Raw genomic sequence first — 21,664 nt, 5'->3', positions numbered from 1 at the left:
GATTTCCTACTTGACCTGACCTTGACTTGCCACCTGTGTTCATGGCTTGCATCTGCGATTCTACATGAAACGCTCCAAAAAGAGCAGGAGAAGTCTATGCCATCTCGCAGATCTCAGCTCGCAGGTCACACATTTCGTGAAATGAGCCCCAGACTGGCACAGCACATTTTCATTTCCCATTTAAGTTTAATGCTGTGACAAAAATTTTGGTTTTAAGAAATCAGTTCACTGTTCAGTTTACTTATCATAGTTTCTGGCATTACATGCTTTGTTTTTTCCTGTAGCTTATTCAATTAGTCTTTTGGAGAGGCTGCAGAATGGTCCATCCTGCTGGTACTGTTCTGTATATCAAGGGATCGCACAGTGAAATATCAAATCCCAACTATACCAGTGTCTGCCCCACAATGTGGACTTTTTTTCAAATGTTAATTTGATCAGACAACTGTTGAGAAAAGTTTGATTTGCTTAAGGATCATTTAAATATTTGATGTCATAAGCAACAGGTCCTTCCATGGAGAAACCAAGGTAAAAAGAGACTTTCTCCATGCTGCATCCACTGCGGACACCACCCAGGTAAACTGGACGGACTGGGATTTTAAGATTTCCAGGATAATGAACATAGATGTCTCCATTCTCTGTGATACCTGTCACCCGCAGAAGCAGGTTTTCAACTATTGGTTCTTTCCATATTTCTCCACGCTGCCAGAGTTTGTGCGAACTTTTGAATTCTTCTCTATTTATCCATTGGTCAATCTTCCCTTTGTAAACAATCCTCTTCAGACCTCTGGACTTCCCCAGGTAAAAGTGGGCCATAGCACTTTTTGCATAGAACAGGCGTGAGAACCTCCGATGAAAGGATTTCTTAATGGACGTGACATAGATGCAGATGTTTTGAGATGTTTTCATGTCTTCCTCTGTGCTGTTTCGTGCTGGCCAAAGCAGCAACATTGACAGGAAGTAGACCTCGGCGTTTTTTGATTGGGTGCCTTCCTCTTGTAAAATAGCATTCAAAAGTTTGATCAACTCGTCGTATTTCTTTACCACTTTGGAGCTTGGCTTGATGCAGTGAAGAACAATGTTTGCCAAGATGAAATTTGTCCTGTTCATCAATGTTTTCCATGCAGAATTTTCTAATATGAACTTGTGTTTTTCCAAGATTTTCTCCATTTCACCACCTGTCTTGTCATTTAGGCACTGCAGAAGTCCTGCAAATGTATCGGCACGTTTTGTTTCTAAATACTGCCGGGCATTCTCAATCTGTTGTTCAAAACTCAGTTTTGGTTGGCTGGTCCGCTCTGACTTTCTTTCCTCTTCTGAGGTGCAGAAAAGCTTGACATACACTGCGTAGAGCTTTGAAACTTTTTTTTTATTTTTGTCTTCAACGGTCTCCCTCTCAATCGACCGTGGCTTCAGGTACGTGAAATACGCTTCAAAGAATATGAAGCCATCCTTGACACATGGCTTTAAATTGACAAGAAACTTCTCATTCCTCTTTAGCACAGCAACGAAATCTGCATGAGCCTCGTCTTCATGGAGTGCACTGGCGGGCAATGTATTTTTGAGAAAATTCAACATTTTCTGCTTACTTATTTGATCAGCTTTGTTGAAAAAGGGAATGTATTGGAGAACATTAAAGACAATCATTCCCACATCTATTTCACCAACATGCCCAGAAGTGTTGTAGGTTCTCTTTCGCTTCTTATTGCGCTGATCTGAGCTGTCAAATGGCTCGTCCTTGTTTGCCAGATCTTGTGAATCTTTAAATGCTTTTGTCGCCTTGGATGCAAGGCTCAGGTACTTTTCCAAATCTTCAGGAGTAAGGATTTTACGCTGCTCCACACCAAGTTCGATTTCATATTTGAGGTGACTTTTGTAGACCTGTCCCAATGTGTCAGCAATGTAGGAATTGTACATCCTTTGCTGTGCATTAAGTGCCCACTTCAAAGCTGATGTAAAATCCTTCTCTCTTAAGTAGAAATGCCTTGCTAGTGCCTGAGGTACAGTCGCATTTTTTTCAAATCTCTTTGTAGCTTCAATCAAAATTTCTTTGATTTGGGTAGTACCTTCTGTGGTCTGCATTTTCTCAATTAAAGGGGAAAACAGGGTGCTCTTGTCATCTCCAAGTACTATCTGCTGACGTGTGATCAGCATACTCAGGATATTTTGGATGAGAATATCCTTGCCCATGCCAGATTTGTAGAACAAATCACAGTGCAGGAGATTGGCTGTTACTTCACTTAATTTGAGATTGTGCTTCTTTGTAAGGAGATTAAGGCATTTATCAGCAATCATTTGGTGTAGAAATCGGACCGCCTTATAGGTCCCATATTCCTCAACAGAGAAACAGATCAGAAGGGTGAAGTATGGATTCATTTTTTCCTCCAGAGTTTCTTGACCCCAGAGAGCATTTTTAATTCCCACAAATTCCTCACACAGGGATAGAGACATAGAGGACCCATTCACAAATGTGTTTAGCAGAGCTAAAAATGACAGGAGCTGTCCAACTTTGCTGGAGACGTCAAGCCCTATGAGCATGTTATCGACGAGATCTTCAATATACTTTTCACTGAAATTATTTCTCATGATCATGAAAGCATAGAATGTTTCAGGCTTTTCATGATAGTTTTCAAGGTCCCCTAGTTTTTCATCAAAGAAGCTCTGTTCCTTGGGGCTGAGGTTGTTGGAAATGAAGACATTGTTGATTTGACTGTTTCTTGAGCTAACATCTGGGAACTGTGATCTCTTGCAGTTTAGAATTATGACCATTAGACGATCTCCATTTCTTTTCTCATGTGAAGCAAGGAGTACACATCGGTACAGTTCTTCAACATCTTCCAAATCATCCACCAGCAGTAGAACCGGGACATAACTTGTCTCCTCCCGTTTGGCATAGGTCAGTAGCTTTATGACTTGGGCAGCAATTTCAATGTATTGGGCATTGCTGTTGTTTAAGACGGCACATCTGAATTTGCGTCTCAAGTTCCACAGGACATGCATAGCCAGTGTAGTCCCTCCACAGGCTGGGTGGTGAAACAAGTTGATTATCACACACGTAGTTCTGTACCCTTCGTGCGGTGTGATCAGATCATATAGCTCATCATATTTGTCTCGTTTGATGAATGGGAGACTCCCTGGTTTCTCTGACAAGTAGAAGTTCCACCAAGTCACTTTCCCTCCTCTGTAAAAATCCTCCTCAATTTTCTTCTTAAACATCGGAAAAGAATTACTTAATTCAATTTCCGTGTTTTCACATTCATTTTCACAGAGGATGTCCAGCACTGTCATCAGTTCTTCATCCTTCTTGGTCAAGTGGACAGAACTGGAGCTGATAGATGGCAGATATCTGTAGGCTGAGAGTGTTTGGGGCTCTTTCATTTTCATAATAGTGCAGTTGACCTCATTGAGATTCAGCTCATAGATGCAATTACTGGTGATGTCTATTTCACACAGTGTTCGCACTAAATCTCTCCACTTATTGAACACAGCTGTACCTCTGCATATGCATATCATGTTCTCTATCCCTCCCAATTTCTGGTAGATCTTGCTAAAAGTATCAAGCAAAGGGCTGGAAATTTTGTCTACACTTGAATGGAGCAAGAATATGACCTGCAGTTTCTCTGTTCGTAGAATCTCAGGATTGCATATGAATGTAATCAGGTCTTGCACTTCTCCTGCACGTCTCTGGAACCACCCATTGGTCTCAAGAGGTTTGTCATCTTCACTCTCTTCGTCGGCTTTGCCATTGCAAAATACCCAGCTTGGCTGTTTGAACAAATTGAGTTTTGCGATGGTAGTGGATATACTATCACCGGGGTTGTACATGCGTGGGTAGTGAATGTTGGCTATTCTGTCCTCACGGAAAAATCTGCATGAGCCGTTGAGCTCAGACTCAGGGTCAAATTCCAACACAGCAAATGGCTTAATCTCTTTCAAGAAATGCAGGTGCTCAAGTTCAGTTGAAGGGCACTTGTTTGTCACAACAATATTGTGCAATGAATCTAACAGTGTGTCTCTCCCATGTGAAATTAACTGTTTGAGTCTTTGCCCTTGGTTGCTTTGTATCGGCTCCTGGCAGTCATTTTCTTCTATGCACTTCCTTGCTGAAGCCCAAGACTTGATACGATCAATCACGTTCTGCTGATCTCCAGGATTTGTTAGGGTATTACAGCTACTAGCACCTTCTCGTACAAAAAGACATGTTTCTTTACATTTTTTCCCTTGTTTGTCTTGAGATATCATAGATGTGTAAAAAACAATCTCCTGAGTTTCTGAAAAATTTGGTACAATGTCAACCTCTATGACACACAGGTCTGAGGCTGTGTCATCAAGGTGTAGAACCTGAACAAATTTTGGTGGCCTGATGCATACTTTGGCAATGCTCGTATTGTTCAAAAAACAATCCTGCAGATGTTTATCAAGTTCATCTATGTACTTCTGAGGTGAAGGAACTCGGATTCCTATTATCTGCCCATGTGCATATTTTGGGACATCTCCCACTCCAAAATGAATGGTCCCATTTGTGCGCGAGTTCATGCAGGCTGCTGCAAAACGCAACACCTCTTTGGTAAATTTCTTCAGGACTTCTGATTCAAGGGCCTTTTCTGTGTTGGCCAGCAGCTTGTACTCATGTGCAGGGTCCAGAAGGTTACTCTGACCCGTCTCAGGGGGCAGAAGGTAATTTTGTGTATATGTGTAAGACTCGCTGCTTTTGTCAAAGGGTCGAGGTAGGCACTTCTGCTGCTCCGAATTTGAAGCTGTTTGTTTGGAACGATCAACTGCTAATGGCTGACTACCTGTCACACTTCCTGTCGAAGTTCCCTGGGTTTCAGGCGAATCTGTCGGGTTGCACTGTTTGACAGTGGAGGGAACAGTCTCCACTACGACACTTTGGATACTTTTGCTTTCCTGGGACTGCAAGTTCTCAGAGAGCTGCTCAACCCCTCCTCCACTGACATCCTTTTGGGTGCAAATGCTTGGGTTTGCCTCTTCTTTATTGACCACAATTGAGCTTTTCACCTCTGCAGAGGGTGTCACATTTCCACTGGAGTCTGGGTGTGACACTACAGTGCTAGAAGCGAGAGGGTTTGCTTTAAATGGCTCTTCCTCGTCATTTCTGTCCTTTCCGCTTTGGCCATCTCTGGTGGAAGCTGTGGTTTTCTCTTTATGTTGTCTTTTTGAAGACTGTTTCAGTCTTCTCACATTGCTGATAATTTGAACAGCTGGCCCTTGCTTCACGTCTAATTCCAGCAGATCACTTTTCTGAAAGCAGACCAGGCTAGCACCTGAAACATCCTCGTTGTAAAGTCTGTCAGCATACTCCTGAGGAACCTTGATGTCACAAAGCAGCCAATGGCGGACATGTTCTTTGGTCCAGTCCTCAATATTTTCCGGCCTGTCAGCTGTGGCCATCATTGTGTTTCAGTGAGGGAACTGCACAAAGAACAAAGAAACAAGTTGTGTAAATAATAACTTCATTGTTTTTTTTTTGCATCACAAAAGAGTATACTGGGCTAATCTAATTCATAATACATTTGAAATAGATTATGAAGCTAAGCAAACGGCAGTCACCAACTGTGACCAAAAAAATTCTTTAGATACATGTTCCAAAATTTTTCAGTTCATCATTCTGTTAACCCTTTCCACTTTGGGCCCCAAGAAGGCAATTTCGGCATATTTTGTACTAGTCCTCTAAAAGTGGCAATATCTCAAAAACTATTTACTGCACACACATAGTTGAAGACTTAAATTAAAGAAGAGGCTTGTACCATTCATAAATTTGAATACAAATGTATGTCAGAGCATGTACATACAGTGTACACAAAGGTACACAAAAATACAAAAATGACAAAAACTCAGTTTAACACTGAGTATCTCAATTTCAAGGACAGGGACCAACCCAGAATTACTTCATTACATTATTGCCATTTGGCAGACGCTCTTATCCAGAGCGACGTACAACAAAGTGGAAGTGTCAGTGTGTTTATGTCCCCGCTTGAAGTTCTAATACAGATCCACAACAGATACAAGCTACCGTCTGCTGTTTCATTATTTACACAAACATGGTGTCAGAAGTGGCTAGAATTGACCATAGATGTGTGTGAAGTTGCCGTGCTTCACCACGCTGCTGTCAGTAAGAAGAAAAGAAGCAGAGGCGCGGGAAGCAGCAATCGTTAGCGACGAGCTAAGCTAACAACAACAGCGTCAGCATGACGGCAAACATACCGCCACCGGAGGAGATGAAGATGAGCGGCGATCTCGCCAGTAACTGGGACAATTTTAGGGCAGAATTTGAGGACTATGCACTGGCGACAGGATTAAAGGACAAAGCAAAAGAAGTGCAGGCAGCAACACTGAGAAGAGTGATGGGTGGTGAATGTCGCCATGTATACAAGTACAATTTGGGACTCACAGCAGAACAGGGGAAGGACGCAGAAGTCATTCTCGATGCTTTGGAGGGATATTTCAAGCCGGCTAGGAACATCATATTCGAGAGATACGTTTTTGGCAACTGCAAGCAAGATGAAGGGGAACCCATCGATATGTTTGTAACAAGGCTGAGAGAGAAGGCTGCTTCTTGTGAGTACGGACAACTCAAGGAACAACTAATAAGAGACAGACTGGTTCTGGGTGTCAGTGATGAGAGCGTGCGCCACCGCTTGCTCAGAGAGAAGGACCTCACGCTGACATCAGCCATAGAGATATGCCGGGCTGCAGAGATGACGGATATCAGGCTGAAGGCGATGACACAAGACAGGCCACTGGAGACAGTGCATGCAACAGATGGTCATCGGCTGCGGACTACACCCAGGCAGGAGCGCTTTGACAAGTCTCAGAGGCAGGCACCGGGCGCAAGCGAGGGCGCCACATGCAGATTTTGCGGCAACCTGCACAGACGTGGACGTGAACTTTGCCCAGCATATGGCAAGACTTGCCGCCATTGTGGGACAGCGAATCATTTTGCTAAGGTGTGCTTGAAGAGGAGCCAGGCCACACGACAGCTAAATGCAGCGGACATTGATGTCCAGGAGGAGGTAGAAGGAATCAGCACAGATGCACACATATACACGGCAGAGAGCAAAGGTGCAGTTCAGGGCCCGGGAAAAAAATGGTTTGCCAACATAAAAATTAATGGTGGGTCTCAGAGGTGCCAGTTAGACTCAGGGGCGACCTGTGATGTCATGAGTATAGAAGACAAGAGGAGGCTGGCGCCTGAAGTGAAGTTATTACCAAGCCGAACCCAGTTGGTACTGTATTCAGGCCAAACGATGCACTCCATAGGGATATTAAAAACTGAGTGTGTAGTGAGAGGGAAGACACATAAGTTGGAATTTGAGATAGTGAGAAGCAAGCAAAGACCCCTGTTCTCAGGCGAAACCAGTGAGCGCCTAGGCTTGATGCGTTTCACCATCCCTCAGGAGCTTCTGATGGTGGGGCATAGCAGGTCAGAGCCGTTGACCAGGCAGCACCTTATTAATACATACGATGACGTTTTCAGTAGCCCAGTTGAATCACTCCCAGGGGACGTTCATTTTGAGCTGGAGAAGGATGTAGCCCCAGCGCAGGCTTCTCCACGTAATGTTCCAGTAGCACTCAGAGAGGCGGTCAAGGCTCAGCTAGACAAACATGAGAGAGATGGCCACCTAGTCCCAGTGTCGGAGCCAAGTGAGTGGATTAGTAACATGGTGATAGTCAGACAGCCAGATAAACTGAGGATATGCATAGACCCCAGATCACTAAATCAAGCTTTGAGAAGATCTCATTACATGATGCCAACCCTTGAGGATGTACTATACAAACTGCCCAAGGCTCGTATCTTCACCCTTGTAGACGCGCGTGATGCCTTTTTACAGTGTAGATTAGATGAGGAGAGTAGCTACATGACCACATTCTGGACGCCTTGGGGCAGGAAGCGCTGGTTAAAGCTGCCTTTTGGTGTCTCAGTGGCGCCGGAAGTATACCAGCGAAAGCAGCATGAGCTGTTGGCAGGGCTCAGTGGTGTGGAACCCATAGCAGATGACATACTGGTAGTGGGGTGCGGGGAAACAGATGAGGTAGCCATACAAGACCACGATGGAAAACTGATAGCGCTCATGGAGAGGTGCAGAGAGATTAAACTAAGATTGAGTCTAAAGAAGCTGCAGTTCAGGGTCAGTGAGGTGAAGTTTCACGGACACATCCTGTCAGCGGAGGGGCTCAGGGCAGACCCAGAGAAAATTAGGGCGGTCCAGGACATGCCACACCCTACAGACGCCAAGGCAGGTTCATAGGGTTTGTAACCTACCTCGCAAAGTTTATGCCATGCCTCTCTGAAATAAGCGAGCCCCTGCGGAGGCTACTAGATAAAGACGTTCCATGGCATTGGCTCCCCAAGCATGATGGTGCAGTGGAGGAAATTAAGCGTTTAGTCACAGCTGCCCCGATCCTGAAATACTATGACGTGACCAAGCCGGTCACTATCCAGAGTGATGCGAGCCAGAAGGGGCTTGGCTGCTGTCTCCTGCAGGGGGGTCAGCCAGTTGGGTATGCATCGCGAGCACTGACGCAGACAGAACAGAACTATGCGCAAATCGAAAAGGAGTGTTTGAGTATAGTGTTTGCATGCCAGAGGTTTCGCTATTATTTGTATGGGCGAGGGGAGATCGTAGCAGAAACAGAGCACAAGCCACTCATCTCGATATTCAATAAGCCCCTCCTCGCAGCACCAAAACGGCTGCAGAGCATGTTGCTCACACTCCAGGACTACAACCTAAAGGTAGTGTACAAGCCAGGGCCAGACATGCACATCAGTGACACATTGAGCAGAGCCACAGCCCCAGCACAGAGAACTGATGTGAGATACACAAAGCACACAGTTTGTAGCCTGCAGAGGGAGCAAGAGAACATTGAACAGATCAATCAGGCTGATTATCTGAATGTCACAAGCCAGCGCCTGACTCAAATCAGACAGCACACAGAGGGGGATGAAAGTCTCCAGATACTGAGGGCAGTGGTGCTTCGTGGCTGGCCAGATCGGCGGGAGGACACTCCCCTGGCGATCAGAGAATACTGGTCAGTCCGGGATGAGATCAGTGCACAAGATGGAGTGCTCTTTAAAAGCCAGCGGGTCATAGTTCCACGGTCATTACGCGCAGAAATGTTGAAACGCATCCACGCCAGCCACGTGGGAGGAGATGCCTGCTACAGACAGGCTAGAGACACGCTGTACTGGCTGTAACATGCACGGTGAAGTTAAGGACTATGTGAGCCAGTGCTCAGCGTGCAATGAATACTCACATGAGCAGCAGCGAGAGACAATGATGTCACACGCACTTCCTACGCGCCCATGGCAGATTCTCAGCATGGATTTATTCAGACAAGCAGGCAAGGACTTTCTGCTCATGGTTGACCATTACTCAGACTTTTGGGAGATAGAGCTTCTCCCAGATCTCTCAGCGGAGACCACAGTGTTGAGGTGCAAAGCCCAATTTGCACGGCACGGGCACCGGGTGATTACAGACTGGTTCTCAGTTCGACTGTGAAACATTCAGGAAGTTTGCAAGAGAATGGGACTTCGACCATGTCATGTCTTCACCCAGACACCCAAAATCGAATGGGAAGGCTGAGTCGGCTGTGAAGATAGTAAAAAACTTGTGCAAGAAGGCAGCCAGCGCAGGGAATGACCCGTGGATAGCCATCTTACAGTGGAGGAACACGCCCACAGAGGGCATGCTCAGCAGTCCAGCACAAAGACTGCTGTCTCGGAGGCTGAAGACTCCACTCCCAGTCGCGGACTCGCTCTTGGAGCCGAGCGTGGTCACTGGGGTTCCGGAGAAGCTGCGGGCAAAACACCAGACAGCCAAGCAGCAAGGTCTGGTATGACAGGTCAGCCAGAGATCTGCCTGAGCTGTGTATCGGCCAAGATATCAGGATGAAGCCTCTGCCTGGGGACAGGACCGGCAGGTGGAGGAGAGGGGTGTGCCTGCAGCAGGTGGGCCCCAGATCGTACTTGGTGGATGTGGAGGGGACATTCTACAGGCGTAATCGGGTGGACCTGCGGCCAGCAGAGCAGGAAGCGATCAGACACCACCCTGAGCAACACAGCATGCAGGATGGCAGCGCGCCTGACACAATACGACAACACGGCAGTCCCCATGACAACACAACGCACGAGAATGCAGACAGGGTCACGAGCGCTCAGGAAGTCAGACCGCCGAGGAGGAGTGAGATGCACCAGCCCGCAGGCGACCCACCGCCCACAGCAGGGCATAGGACGACCAGTGGCAGGCTGGTGAAAGCGCCGAACAGACTAGATTTATAGACTGGACGTTAATGTTTTATTGCTGTGTGGAATGGGCTGGTTATTGGTTTATTATTGTTGTTGAAAAAAAAAAAAAAAAAAAAAAAAGGGGTAACATTGATAATTTGTAAAAGGGTTACATTCAGTTATTATGATGTAGAGTTATCATCTAGAAAAGGGGAGATGTTGTAATGGACTGGAGTGCTGAACCCCCCCCCCCCGTTAGAGTTGGTATGTTCCCAGCAGCAACCAGGAAGTGTCAGTGTGTTTATGTCCCCGCTTGAAGTTCTAATACAGATCCACAACAGATACAAGCTACCGTCTGCTGTTTCATTATTTACACAAACAAAAGGGTTACCATGTTTTACATTAGTTTGGTACTGTATTATATTACTTTGTTTCCAGTGGTTCGGTATTTCTCCAGTTTTTAAAGATTATCTAAAATAGTTGCCAGTGGGTAAAAATGTATCACGCTTAACGCATTGAGTACCTTTGGGAATAAGCCATCAAGGCTTGCTGCCTTATTTGTCTTTAGTTTAGGTAATTTATCTGGTACTTCTTCATCCCTTATCTCAAGACCTACATATACAAGCTTCCAAGGTCTCAAGGAATGTAGAATTTGAAAGTTTTTGTGGAATTACTTTGTACTGTTATGAGGTCTGTGTCTATGTACAGAAATACCTAAATGACCATGGCTATACAAGAATATAAACCATGGCTGTCAGTCAATCAGAAATGAATATTTATACAAGCCATGGTATCGTTTTCCATAAACGGCCGGCTATGAAGTAGAACAGGTGAAAGCTTAATCACTGTTCTCGATTAATGTGCATCAGTGGTCTGACTCAATGAAACAAACATGGACAATGATCATTATTTGCGATACACTGATAGGAAACAAAATGTTAACAATATCATATATGTCCAGCCACTGCCAACTTAAGCACAGTCAGCTTCTTGAATGACTGGAGTAGCTAGTCTAGTTATACTGAAGCTCAATTTAGGGCTGCCATCCATCCAGTAAAATACGGAATGGTCCCATAATTGGAGACTAGAAGAACTCATTGATTGACCTCATGCAGGATATACTTTGTTCCATACATTTGATTAAGGTAATATTTTAGCCTCTGGTTTGAATAATTAAATATTTGGCTAGCTAGCTATCCATGACAGCAAGTATGCTGTGAAACCATTTAGACTTTAAACCCAACTGTATTTTACTACTATCTGGATAACATGATTGACTGCTAACCAAGCATGAGCTAGTTTGCGTTCGTTCCAGGTTAAGAGGAACAAGAAATATGTGTTTGTGTTTTTTGATGGTAAGCCATTGTATAATGCCTTTTACTGGTACGCCATTGTACAAGGGGGATAAAAGGGTGTGTGCATTTTGCAGTTTGAATCCTTTTTGATGTGGCTTTATGACCTCTGGCTTGGGCATTCCAACTGCATAACGCACAGCCCTTCGGTCATTATCCCTTACAAGGACCACCTATGGAATTGGTCCAAATCTGATATGAAAAGATCTTCACACAGATCCTCCTCTTCTCTGAGTCACAAGCCTGGAATGTGAGACAAGTATGTCTTACTGGCAGGGAACACACTCAAGGGCAGTGGACCCAGTGAAGCATAACTACAGTTCTGGGATCAGTATTGGCAGCACGGTGCAGCAGATTGCAGTAAAATAACTATAGTGGAACTAGTGTCACTGGTTTTTACATTGCACATGTAAAATGCTCAAATGAGAAATGAGAAATTCCATCCCATTTAAACACACACACACACATTATAAGGTCGTTAGTAAGGTCTGTATTATTATAATCCATGCATATGCTATTCCTTTCTTTATATAAAGGAAATAAAGATCTGGCAAACGTACCGTGAGTGCTTGTTCCTCTTACCTATCCGATGTCGAAGTGTAGCTGTGTAACTATGCAAAGGTGCACGACAGCAACACATATCAGGACACGCCCAGGGGTCACATGATGGAATCACAGAACTTCCTGAACACAGATTTGTTTTTGCATTACATTTACATTCACATTTTAGTCATTTGGCAGACACTTTTAATCCAAAGCGACCAGGTGCATAGGTTCTTCCACAAGCTAAAGCATCAAATCCATAACTAGTAAAATAAACATGAAGTGTTGCTCTAAACAAAAAATACAGTCATTGGGATATCGGAAAGGGGGGGGATCAGGAGGGAGGACTTAGGTACAGTTTGAATTGAATGATTACTGAAGTTGAAACATATTTAGATGTAATAAATTGTAAAATACACATTTTTACTCTTCCAGTAATTTGCAACATTTTTATGAATTCAATTCTAAAATACAGTACACACAGAACAAGGCTGGTCCAACTCATTTTATTGCGCAACTGCATTTGCATGAGGGTGTATTTAGGAAATAATTTATTACCTGCACTGGCATGCTAGCCTTTCAAAGCTAGAATTCTACATTCTGCAGGTAACCACAGCCCAAAACCACCACCATTATCCAGAGGGCATACAATAACCAACCTTTTATTGCAAAGAGAATGCCCACATATAACATATAACAATAACATCTACATATACTGTATATGCAAATAAATATAAATACGGAGGTCTTGTGGTTATTGTGAGTTGCTCAGTGATGTTGGAGAGGATTTTCACTCGCAGTTCCTACAGTGCTGAACAGCCTAATGGATAGTTCACTGGTGACTTTGACAACACAAGAAAATAACATTAGCTGAAATGTAGCTATGTATTAATAAAACAGTGTTCACTCTATAAACCCAAGGATGACATTCAGAAATGTGTTTAGAGGGTAGAGGGAAATAAACTTACCAGGAGTGATTAACCCCCGTTCTCTATCTGACGTTGAAGTGTGGCTCTGTAACTACTCAAAGGTGCACTCAGGTGGTTTGATATCAGGACACACCCAGGTATCAGGTTACATGATAGAATCAGATGATGGAATCACAAAACCTCCAGACTGTATAGTGCTTTAATCAAAATAATTTTACAATTCACACATATAATGAGGCACCGATCAGCCCACTGGGAGCAAATTGGGGTTAGGTGTCTTGCTCAGGGACACTTCGACAGACACAGAGTAGGGGAATGAACCGGCAACCCTCCAACTGCTAGATGACCACCCTTACCTCCTGAGCCAATGTTGACCACAAAGCATTTTTAGATATTATAACAGTGTTAAGAGTTTTGAAAAAGTGCAATCAGTTGTATGAGTGAAGGCCCCGTGGCATTTTGGATCTGTTTTAGGAAACTTGGGAGGAGGGTCCAAGCCATTTCCTGGCATGTCTCCAACCCAAGTCCAAAAAACAAGTGAAGTAATTCCTGAAGCCAGCGAATTACTATCGGCAGTTTATCACAGATTGTTCTAGTGTTGAAAGCCCTTTGACAGACCTCACTCGAACGAGAGCGTCAGCCTAATGAAATAAAACGCCTTCATATTTCCTCCCCAGGGTGTGTCACGGCATGAAACGCTATGCATAGGTGCATGACACATCAAATATCAGGACACGCCCAGGGGTCAAATGATTGAATCACAGAACCTGCTGAACACTGATGTTGTACAGGATTGACAGCACGATTACTGTCGTTGAAATATATATTTACATTTAATGAATTGTAAAATGAAAATTGTTAAATGGATTTACAAGGCTGGGTCCAACTCACTGTGTTGCGTGATTGCCTTTGCATGAGGGTGTATTTAGCAAGTAATGAATCGTCCGCATTGGCAGCCTGGTTATGGTACTCAACTGGGATCTGCAAGGTGGTTGGTTTAATCCCCGGTGTAGCCAAGATAAGATCTGCACAGCTGTTGGGCCCTTGAACAAGACCCTAACCCTGCATTGCTCCAGGGGAGGATTGTCCCCTGCTTATTCTAATAAACTGTAAGTCACTGTGGATAAGAAGCCTGATGGGTGTACGGAGGAGGACTGTTAATTGACAAAAGACCAGGCTGTGGAATCATTTATGATCCGCCCTCTAGTGGCCCGGAGTAGAAGCGCAACATAGAGCAACGTGGTGATTAATGGGGCGGCATTAACACAAACCAAGAAACCAGTATATGCAATAAAGAATATTTATTAACAAGAAATAGGTGACACAGGGAACAAAGAGGACTATCAGTGGCACCAAATGAAAAGATAATGAGAAATTAAACCCCACCCCTCTTAACAGGTGCCAGGCACCCCAAAATACAGTGGGTGGTGCTCACTGCTAACCTAGAGTATTTAACAGGTGGTAAGACTAGGTGATGTACAATGTAGACCCAAGGGTATCTTACCTATCCCTGATTGCCCCTGTGCCCCACAAACAGATAATAACAAAAAAATAACTACAGTAGGCTGTTTAAACAAATGAAATCAGTGACCAATAAATACACAAAAAGAAGCTTCACATGAATCCTTAACCAAAGAAAAGAAAACACCAAACAAAAACGAAAGGAACCGAATCAGACAGCTCTGCCCCAGCTCTCTTGAAGGGGAAAAGGGCTATATATAAATATATATATATAGGGTGGGGTGAGCTGATTAATTATCTGCAACAGGTGATGAATGCTGAGTGGAACCAGGCAAGCACATCTGAATTGAAAGGAGAGAGTGAGAAGAAACCAAAAGGGGGAGACAAAGAACAACAAAACAGAGCCACATAACGTAACCAAAGCACATGGAAATAAGATAGCCCACATGAATAAACCCACACGTAACATCCACAGTGAAAAATATCATTTCTGTATTATAAATCCTTTTTTTGATTGGTCTTAGGTAATATTCTAATATTTTGAGATACTGGATTTTTGATTTTCATGAGCTGTAAGGCGTAATCATCAAGATTAAGACAAGAAAGGCTTGGAATATTTCACTTCATGTGTAATGAATATAGAATATATGAAAGTTTCATTTTTTTAAAATTAAATTACGGATATTCAACGATATCCAAGTTTTTTGAGATGCACCTGTATGATGCACAGGGACAGAGAGTTCAGCCCAACATCAGCAGATACAATGTTGCATCTGTAATCCGGATTTATCGGCAGGAGAACAGGTGAAAAACAACTTTTCTCTATTGCCTACAGTACTCTAAAACCAGTACAATGCATAGCCGATTATATGCACTACACCAGTACTTTTTGGTTCCCATATGACATGTTTGAAACAATGCCTTGTACACTGCCCTGACATTCTACATGTCTTTTGATTGGTCTACATGGGATTGAGGGCCGAGAGCGTGAAGGAGGAAGCCGAGAGCATTTCCTCAGAGGAACAAGAGAGAGCGATTGTCAACATGGTTTTGGTCGATAATGCAATACGCCTCAGACAAATTCAAACCAACATGCTCGCTGACAACACCGTTTTTGAGAATGTCCACCTGGCCTCTCTGTCAACTCTGGGCCGAATCCTTAAGAAACATCACATGGCAATGAAACAACTCTACAGAGCGCCATTTGAGAGAAACACGGAGAGAGCGTAAAAGACCTGCGGTGTGAATATGTGAAGGCGAGTATACTTCAGTGCTGCATTGCACACAGAACCTTTCTATATGTACTGCACATTTACTATATACAGGTGGAGACCTGTATTGAGCGACACAATGTTGTCTTTTTTCCAGAGAGTTTTGCAAATGGATGTGGATGCAATCCCGCATGGATTCCACTTCATAGATGAGGCTGGGTTCAACCTAACAAAGACGAGAAGAAGAGGGAGAAACATAATTGGCCACAGAGCCCGGCCAACGTGGTGGTAACATCAACATGTGCGCTGCAATTGTACAAAATGGGGTCCTCCACCACCATGCCAACCTGGGTCCTTACAACACGTTCTCACGTTCTTACATTTTTAGACGAACTACACCACACGGTCACAGCAGGACAGCAGATGGATGCAGAGCAGATGAGATACGCGGTCGTCTGGGACAATGTTTCATTCCACAGATCTGCTCTGGTCCAAAACCGGTTCCCTCAGCGTCCACCATTTTTTGTCCAAGACCTCCCACCATACTCTCCCTTCCTCAACCCCATTGAGTAGTTTTTTTTTCGGCATGGCGGTTGGAAAGTGTACGATCTCGGTGCGGTGGCCTGTAGCATAGTGGTTAAGGTAAATGACTGGGATACGCATGGTCGGTGGTTCTAATCCCGGTTTAGCTACAATAGTATCCGCACAGCTGTCGGGCCCTTGAGCAAGGCCCTTAACCCTGCATTGCTCCAGGGGAGGATTGTCTCCTGCTCAGTCTAATCAACTGTACGTTGGTCTGGATAAGAGTGTCTGCCAAATGCCATTAATGTAATGTAATGTAATGATCTCCAGCCCTGTGTCAGGGTGCCCCTCATTCAAGCGATGGAGGAGGCCTGCAGCCAGATTGACGCAGGGTCTGTGCAGGGATGGATTCGCCATGCAAGGAGATTCTTCCCCCGCTGTCTGGCCAGAGAGAACATTGCCTGTGATGTGGCCGAGGTACCATGGCCAGATCCAGCTTGGCCAAGAGATGATTAGGCAAAGGGATGATAAGGCCAAGAGATGATTAGGCAAAGGGATGATAAGGCCAAGAGATGATAAGGCAAAGGGATTTTGTCTCCATAAATGTTGACTGTGGTGTTCTGATTGTAAAACACTAGTGTGCATCTTGCGCTGACAATGTGTAGAAATAAATATGTTCATCAGTGTGCATACGGGTTGTGTTTGGTCAATATATTCATGTAATTTACTCTGACAATATTTCTGACAATCAAACCCAAACTATGTCATTAGAAAAGTAGAAATGTTAAAAGTGTTTTAGATTGAGCACAGCAGTGTGTAACTGATTCAAACAGAAACAGATCATATGAAAGAAGTGTGTGCCATACGGTGACAAAATTGGGCTTTTATAAATCATTGGATAGTTTTGAGGGAAGAGTTTCATTTTGCAAAAGATCTGAGGTGTTACTTGTGTGTGTGTGGTTGTGTAAATTGTGTGTAGTGTTTTGACAAAATGGCCCCTGTTTTCCAAAATGTGTTAAAGCAATCGAAAAAAATAAATAAAGTAATATAGTGGAATCATATCACCATAATAACATCTTAATTTAAGAGAGAAACGAGTCATTGCTCACTCCTCTCAACCCAGCATAGCTCGTTGAGTCAATCACGGCCTCATTCTCATTCATGCACGGGGGTGTAGCGGGAGCGTGCGGTGAGACGTAAACCATGCGGACAAAATTGGAATTAAATAAATCCTAGATCTTCTCCTGGGGCCTCATTTATAAACGTTGCGTAGGCACAAAAGAATGCGTACGCCACTTTCTAAGCAAACTTTGGCATTTATAAAAAACGAACTTGACCAGAAAATGTGCGGTCCTCCACGGAAACTCTGACCCATGCGTACGCACATTAACTGGAGAAATTAGAAACTGTGCCTTTAATGCTCGTGACGTAAGCCAAGGAAAACGGGAAGTGAAACAAGATGTGAAAAGGTATAAAGATTTGCCGGGAGTTGTGGCTGGGTATGGCTGCTGTTAGGACGTGCTTCGTCCCTGTTATACTTATTAAAGTGTTGTATTGTTGAATCTCGCTATACGGGTTCTCTCCCTTCCTAAGTGCAACACAACATTTGGCGACAAGAGAAGTCGAAAATGATACACAACAGATACCACTGTGTAAAATAAATCGAAATTGTTGTTGATTGTATTCTTAAAGGGTTCAGATTTTCTGCATGTTTACACTAGGACTCGGAACTATACTGTCCTCTCAGGTCCTCTGCACTTGTTCTTGTGTTTAATTTGCACTTTGTTGTACGTCGCTCTGGATAAGAGCGTCTGCTAAATGCCATGTAATGTAATGTAATGTAATGAAATATTACCTCTCACGTATCATAAATGGGCGGCACGGATGGTGCAGTGGGTAGCACTGCCGCCTCACAGCAAGGAGGTCCTGGGTTCGAATCCCTGTCGGCCGGGGCCTCTCTGTGCGGAGTTTGCATGTTCTCCCCGTGTCTGCGTGGGTTTCCTCCGGGTACTCCGGTTTCCTCCCACAGTCCAAAGACATGCACGTTAGGCTGATTGGAGAGTCTAAATTGCCCGTAGGTATGAGTGTGTGAGTGAATGGTGTGTGTGCCCTGCGATAGACTGGCGACCTGTCCAGGGTGTATTCCTGCCTTTCGCCCAATGTATGCTGGGATAGGCTCCAGCCCCCCTGCGACCCTGATCAGGATAAGCGGGTTCAGATAATGGATGGATGGATGGATGGGTATCATAAATGAAGAGTTAAATTGCAAAAACGGATAAAAGCCTCTCTTACAACAAATAAACAAACAGCTGTTTGATTGATGCTCCCTGGAGTGCCCAAAAAATATGATTTAGGATGATAAATATAAACGGAGATGTTGTTGTAAAATAATCCCTCAAATATGTAAACGAATTGTTAAACAATACTTCATGTTATTAAATGTATTCTCATAAATAATATGGTGAACAGTCGGACAAATTGCGCTGCACTGATGCCGTTTACAATGCGTCAGTCGGGCAGATACGAGTGCATAGTTTCATATATTGTTATCATATTCATATATTATGTTTTATAATGTGTTTATTGTTATGGATTTTTGTTCGTTTTATCTCTTAATTTTGTAACTGTGTTTTCAATGGTGCTAGACAAATAACGTGTATTACTATTATTATTATTATTATTATTATCATCGTCATCATCACATTCGTTGTGCAGAACTGTTCGTCATTTACAATCAATCAGGACAATTCCCACACCTGTAGCTTTTCAGAGGCAATCAAATGGCTGAAATCCCTTTTCTTGGCCTTCTTTTCAGCGTTTGCCATTGTCATCTTCGTGAAATGCATATTCATTAGGGGTGTTTCACTGCCTATTTATAGGCAACTGTGGGCGGGACATGAAGCTGGCAAAGTTGCGCCACACTTAGAGTTGATTGTGATTTATAAAGGAAAACTGGCGTGGGACGTGTGTATGCACTGTTTTATAAATCAGAATATTTTTTTGCGTACGCACGTCCTAGGTTTCATGCTTACGCAACCTTTTGACGTGAATCCTAAGCACAGTTTTATAAATGAGGCCCCTGGATAGCTCAGAAAAGAGATCGGTCACTGGAGAGTAATTCGTTCAGTGTGAAGAAATTTTCGAGTTCAAAACAACGGTCCAGAATAATATCTTTCAGCCAGGGTACATTAATGGCATTTGGCAGGCGCTCTTATCCCGAGCGACGTACAGTTGATTAGACTAAGCAGGAGACAATCCTCTCCTGGAGCAATGCAGGGTTAAGGGCCTTGCTGAAGGGCCCAACGGCTGTGCGGATCTTATTGTGGCTATACCGGGATTAGAACCACCGACCTTGCGTGTCCCAGTCATTTTACCTTAACCACTACGCTACAGCCCGCCCCTGAACGTAAATACGTAGTCTTGAATGGACTTGAATGGGGAAATGCGTTTTTTTTTGGCACCAAAGGCTTAAAACGAAGCGCATTTCCTCGAGTACTCACTGGAGCTTGCGAACTGCTCTGAGAACGGCAATCCCTGGCCCCCAGGATTCCAGTGGCGTCGTTGTCTCTACATATTATTCTGAGGTATTATCCCTTACTTAGTGGCTGTGCCAGTGGTTTTAGGTCCCGTCTCGCCGAGGGCATTTGTCCTCCGTGTCTTGATTATTGTAAGTAATTTAGTGCTGCTTTTCATTCATAAATCAATGCGTGTATTTGTTCAGTTAGATTTACATTTTTATAATCTCAGTCAGATGCACTCATTGATGAATTTATTGCTTGTTAAACGTTTTTCATGTATGTACAGGCGATTTAGACAGTTGGCTGACTAACAGGCAAATTTAACCTCCGTTTTGCAGACCTCTGTTACCAGGGTTGCCAACTGGCTGATGCTTACTCCAGAAATAATCCCGAATTAATAATAAATAATAATAATAATAATAATAATAATAATAATAATAACAATAACAATAATAATAACAATAATAATAATAATAATAAAATTAAGAAGAAAGATCAATCAAATGTTTTCTTTTTTATCGTTGACACCCCTGGTTTAATACTTGGTGCAAACACCACTGGCAAAGATGACAACCATCAGTATTTTCCTATAATTTGTGATAAGGTTAGATAACACATTTGGAGGGATTCTGACCATTACTCCATGCAGAACTTTTCTGAATCATTGATATCCCTGGGGTTGCATTTATGGACCCTCCTCTTCAGTTCAGACCACAAGCTTTTGATGGGATTTAAGTCTGGAGACTGAGATGGCAATTACATGAACATTGTTTTCACCATTTCTGTGAATGTGATGTTCTGTGAATGACATTGACATTGACATTAAACAGAGATTAAGAGAGAGATAGATTGAGTAAAATTGTATTGCCAATTTCACGTTGTTTGAATTCATTTACAGGAATTGTTTGGGGTGCTAATTTGGGCTCCTATGGTTTCCAACAAAATAGATTTCTTAATAGAATTATTGAAACCTGAGACTAAATATAGTGAAATAAAATATTCATAGTTTTCCAATTTTTGCACAGAACACGTGAACTATTATCTGTGTTGTTTATTATAGCCAGCATTTTTCTTCATTTTTATTACGGGTGCTAATAATTCTGGAGCCCTCTGTAATCGTGTATTAGTGTTGTGTGATTAGTGCACCTATGATCATACAGACCATAACCTTCAACAACACCGTTGAAGTTGTCTCCTTCCCTGTGGTGGGACAACTCAGAACTCAGACAATCAGTAATTACATCAGTGAGTTATACCAGACTGTAATATCGCTGTCAGAAATCTTAGGCTGTGTTGGACACCTGAGGTGTTCTCCTGTCTACTCGGACATCTAGGGGCGGTCTGTAGCGTAGTGGTTAAGGTAAATGACTGGGACACGCAAGGTTGGTGGTTCTAATCCCGGTGTAGCCACAATAAGATCCGCACAGCCGTTGGGCCCTTCAGCAAGGCCCTTAACCCTGCATTGCTCCAGGGGTTGTCTCCTGCTTAGTCTAATCAACTGTACGTCGCTCTGGATAAGAGTGTATGCCAATAATGTAATGTAATGTAATCTTCTGACCGTTCACTCATCACGTATTCCTCCATCTGTTTTCACATCCTCATGACTTCTCACTTCTTTGTTTCAGTTTTTTTCCCGCTCTTCCTTGGCAGTTGTACTTTCTCTTCAATTTCTGTCTCCATTATTATTCTCTCTCCACTTGAAATACGTTCAACAAACTGATCTGGAGACAGATCAACCGTTTCCTGACTGAGTTAGTTATGAGCTAGGTGGCTAACTTGCTGCGCCACTTTATTAGGTAGACCTGTACACAAGCTTGTTGATGCAAATATTGAATCAGCCAATCATGTGGCAGCATTCGTGCTGGGGAGAAGTGTGCTGTTCTCC

At 43.5% G+C, this 21,664-nt stretch overlaps 1 protein-coding gene across 2 annotated transcripts; it reads right to left on the bottom strand.

The window, feature by feature from the left end:
- Positions 1-465: 465 nt before the first annotated feature.
- Positions 466-13,145, bottom strand: LOC133126091 (sterile alpha motif domain-containing protein 9-like). Of its 2 annotated transcripts, none has more exons than XM_061237918.1 (3): positions 13,107-13,145; positions 12,156-12,279; positions 466-5,430 (listed from the first exon to the last, which is right to left on the bottom strand). In XM_061237918.1, exon 3 carries the CDS (start codon positions 5,410-5,412, stop codon positions 466-468), a length of 4,947 nt encoding a protein of 1,648 aa, XP_061093902.1. In that variant the 5' UTR covers positions 5,413-5,430; positions 12,156-12,279; positions 13,107-13,145. The 2 variants fall into 2 exon arrangements, with proteins under 2 accessions (XP_061093902.1, XP_061093903.1); XM_061237919.1 differs by having other exon boundaries at positions 12,178-12,279.
- Positions 13,146-21,664: the final 8,519 nt, after the last annotated feature.

This window comes from Conger conger, chromosome 4, assembly GCF_963514075.1.
Source record: "Conger conger chromosome 4, fConCon1.1, whole genome shotgun sequence".
Lineage (NCBI taxonomy): Eukaryota > Metazoa > Chordata > Actinopteri > Anguilliformes > Congridae > Conger > Conger conger.
This window is presented reverse-complemented; position numbering and strand designations above follow the sequence as displayed.

What these genes read in the sequence shown, in the direction of transcription:
- LOC133126091 (XM_061237918.1), bottom strand. Translation starts at nt 5,412, where the DNA reads ATGATGGCCACAGCTGACAGGCCGGAAAATATTGAGGACTGGACCAAA.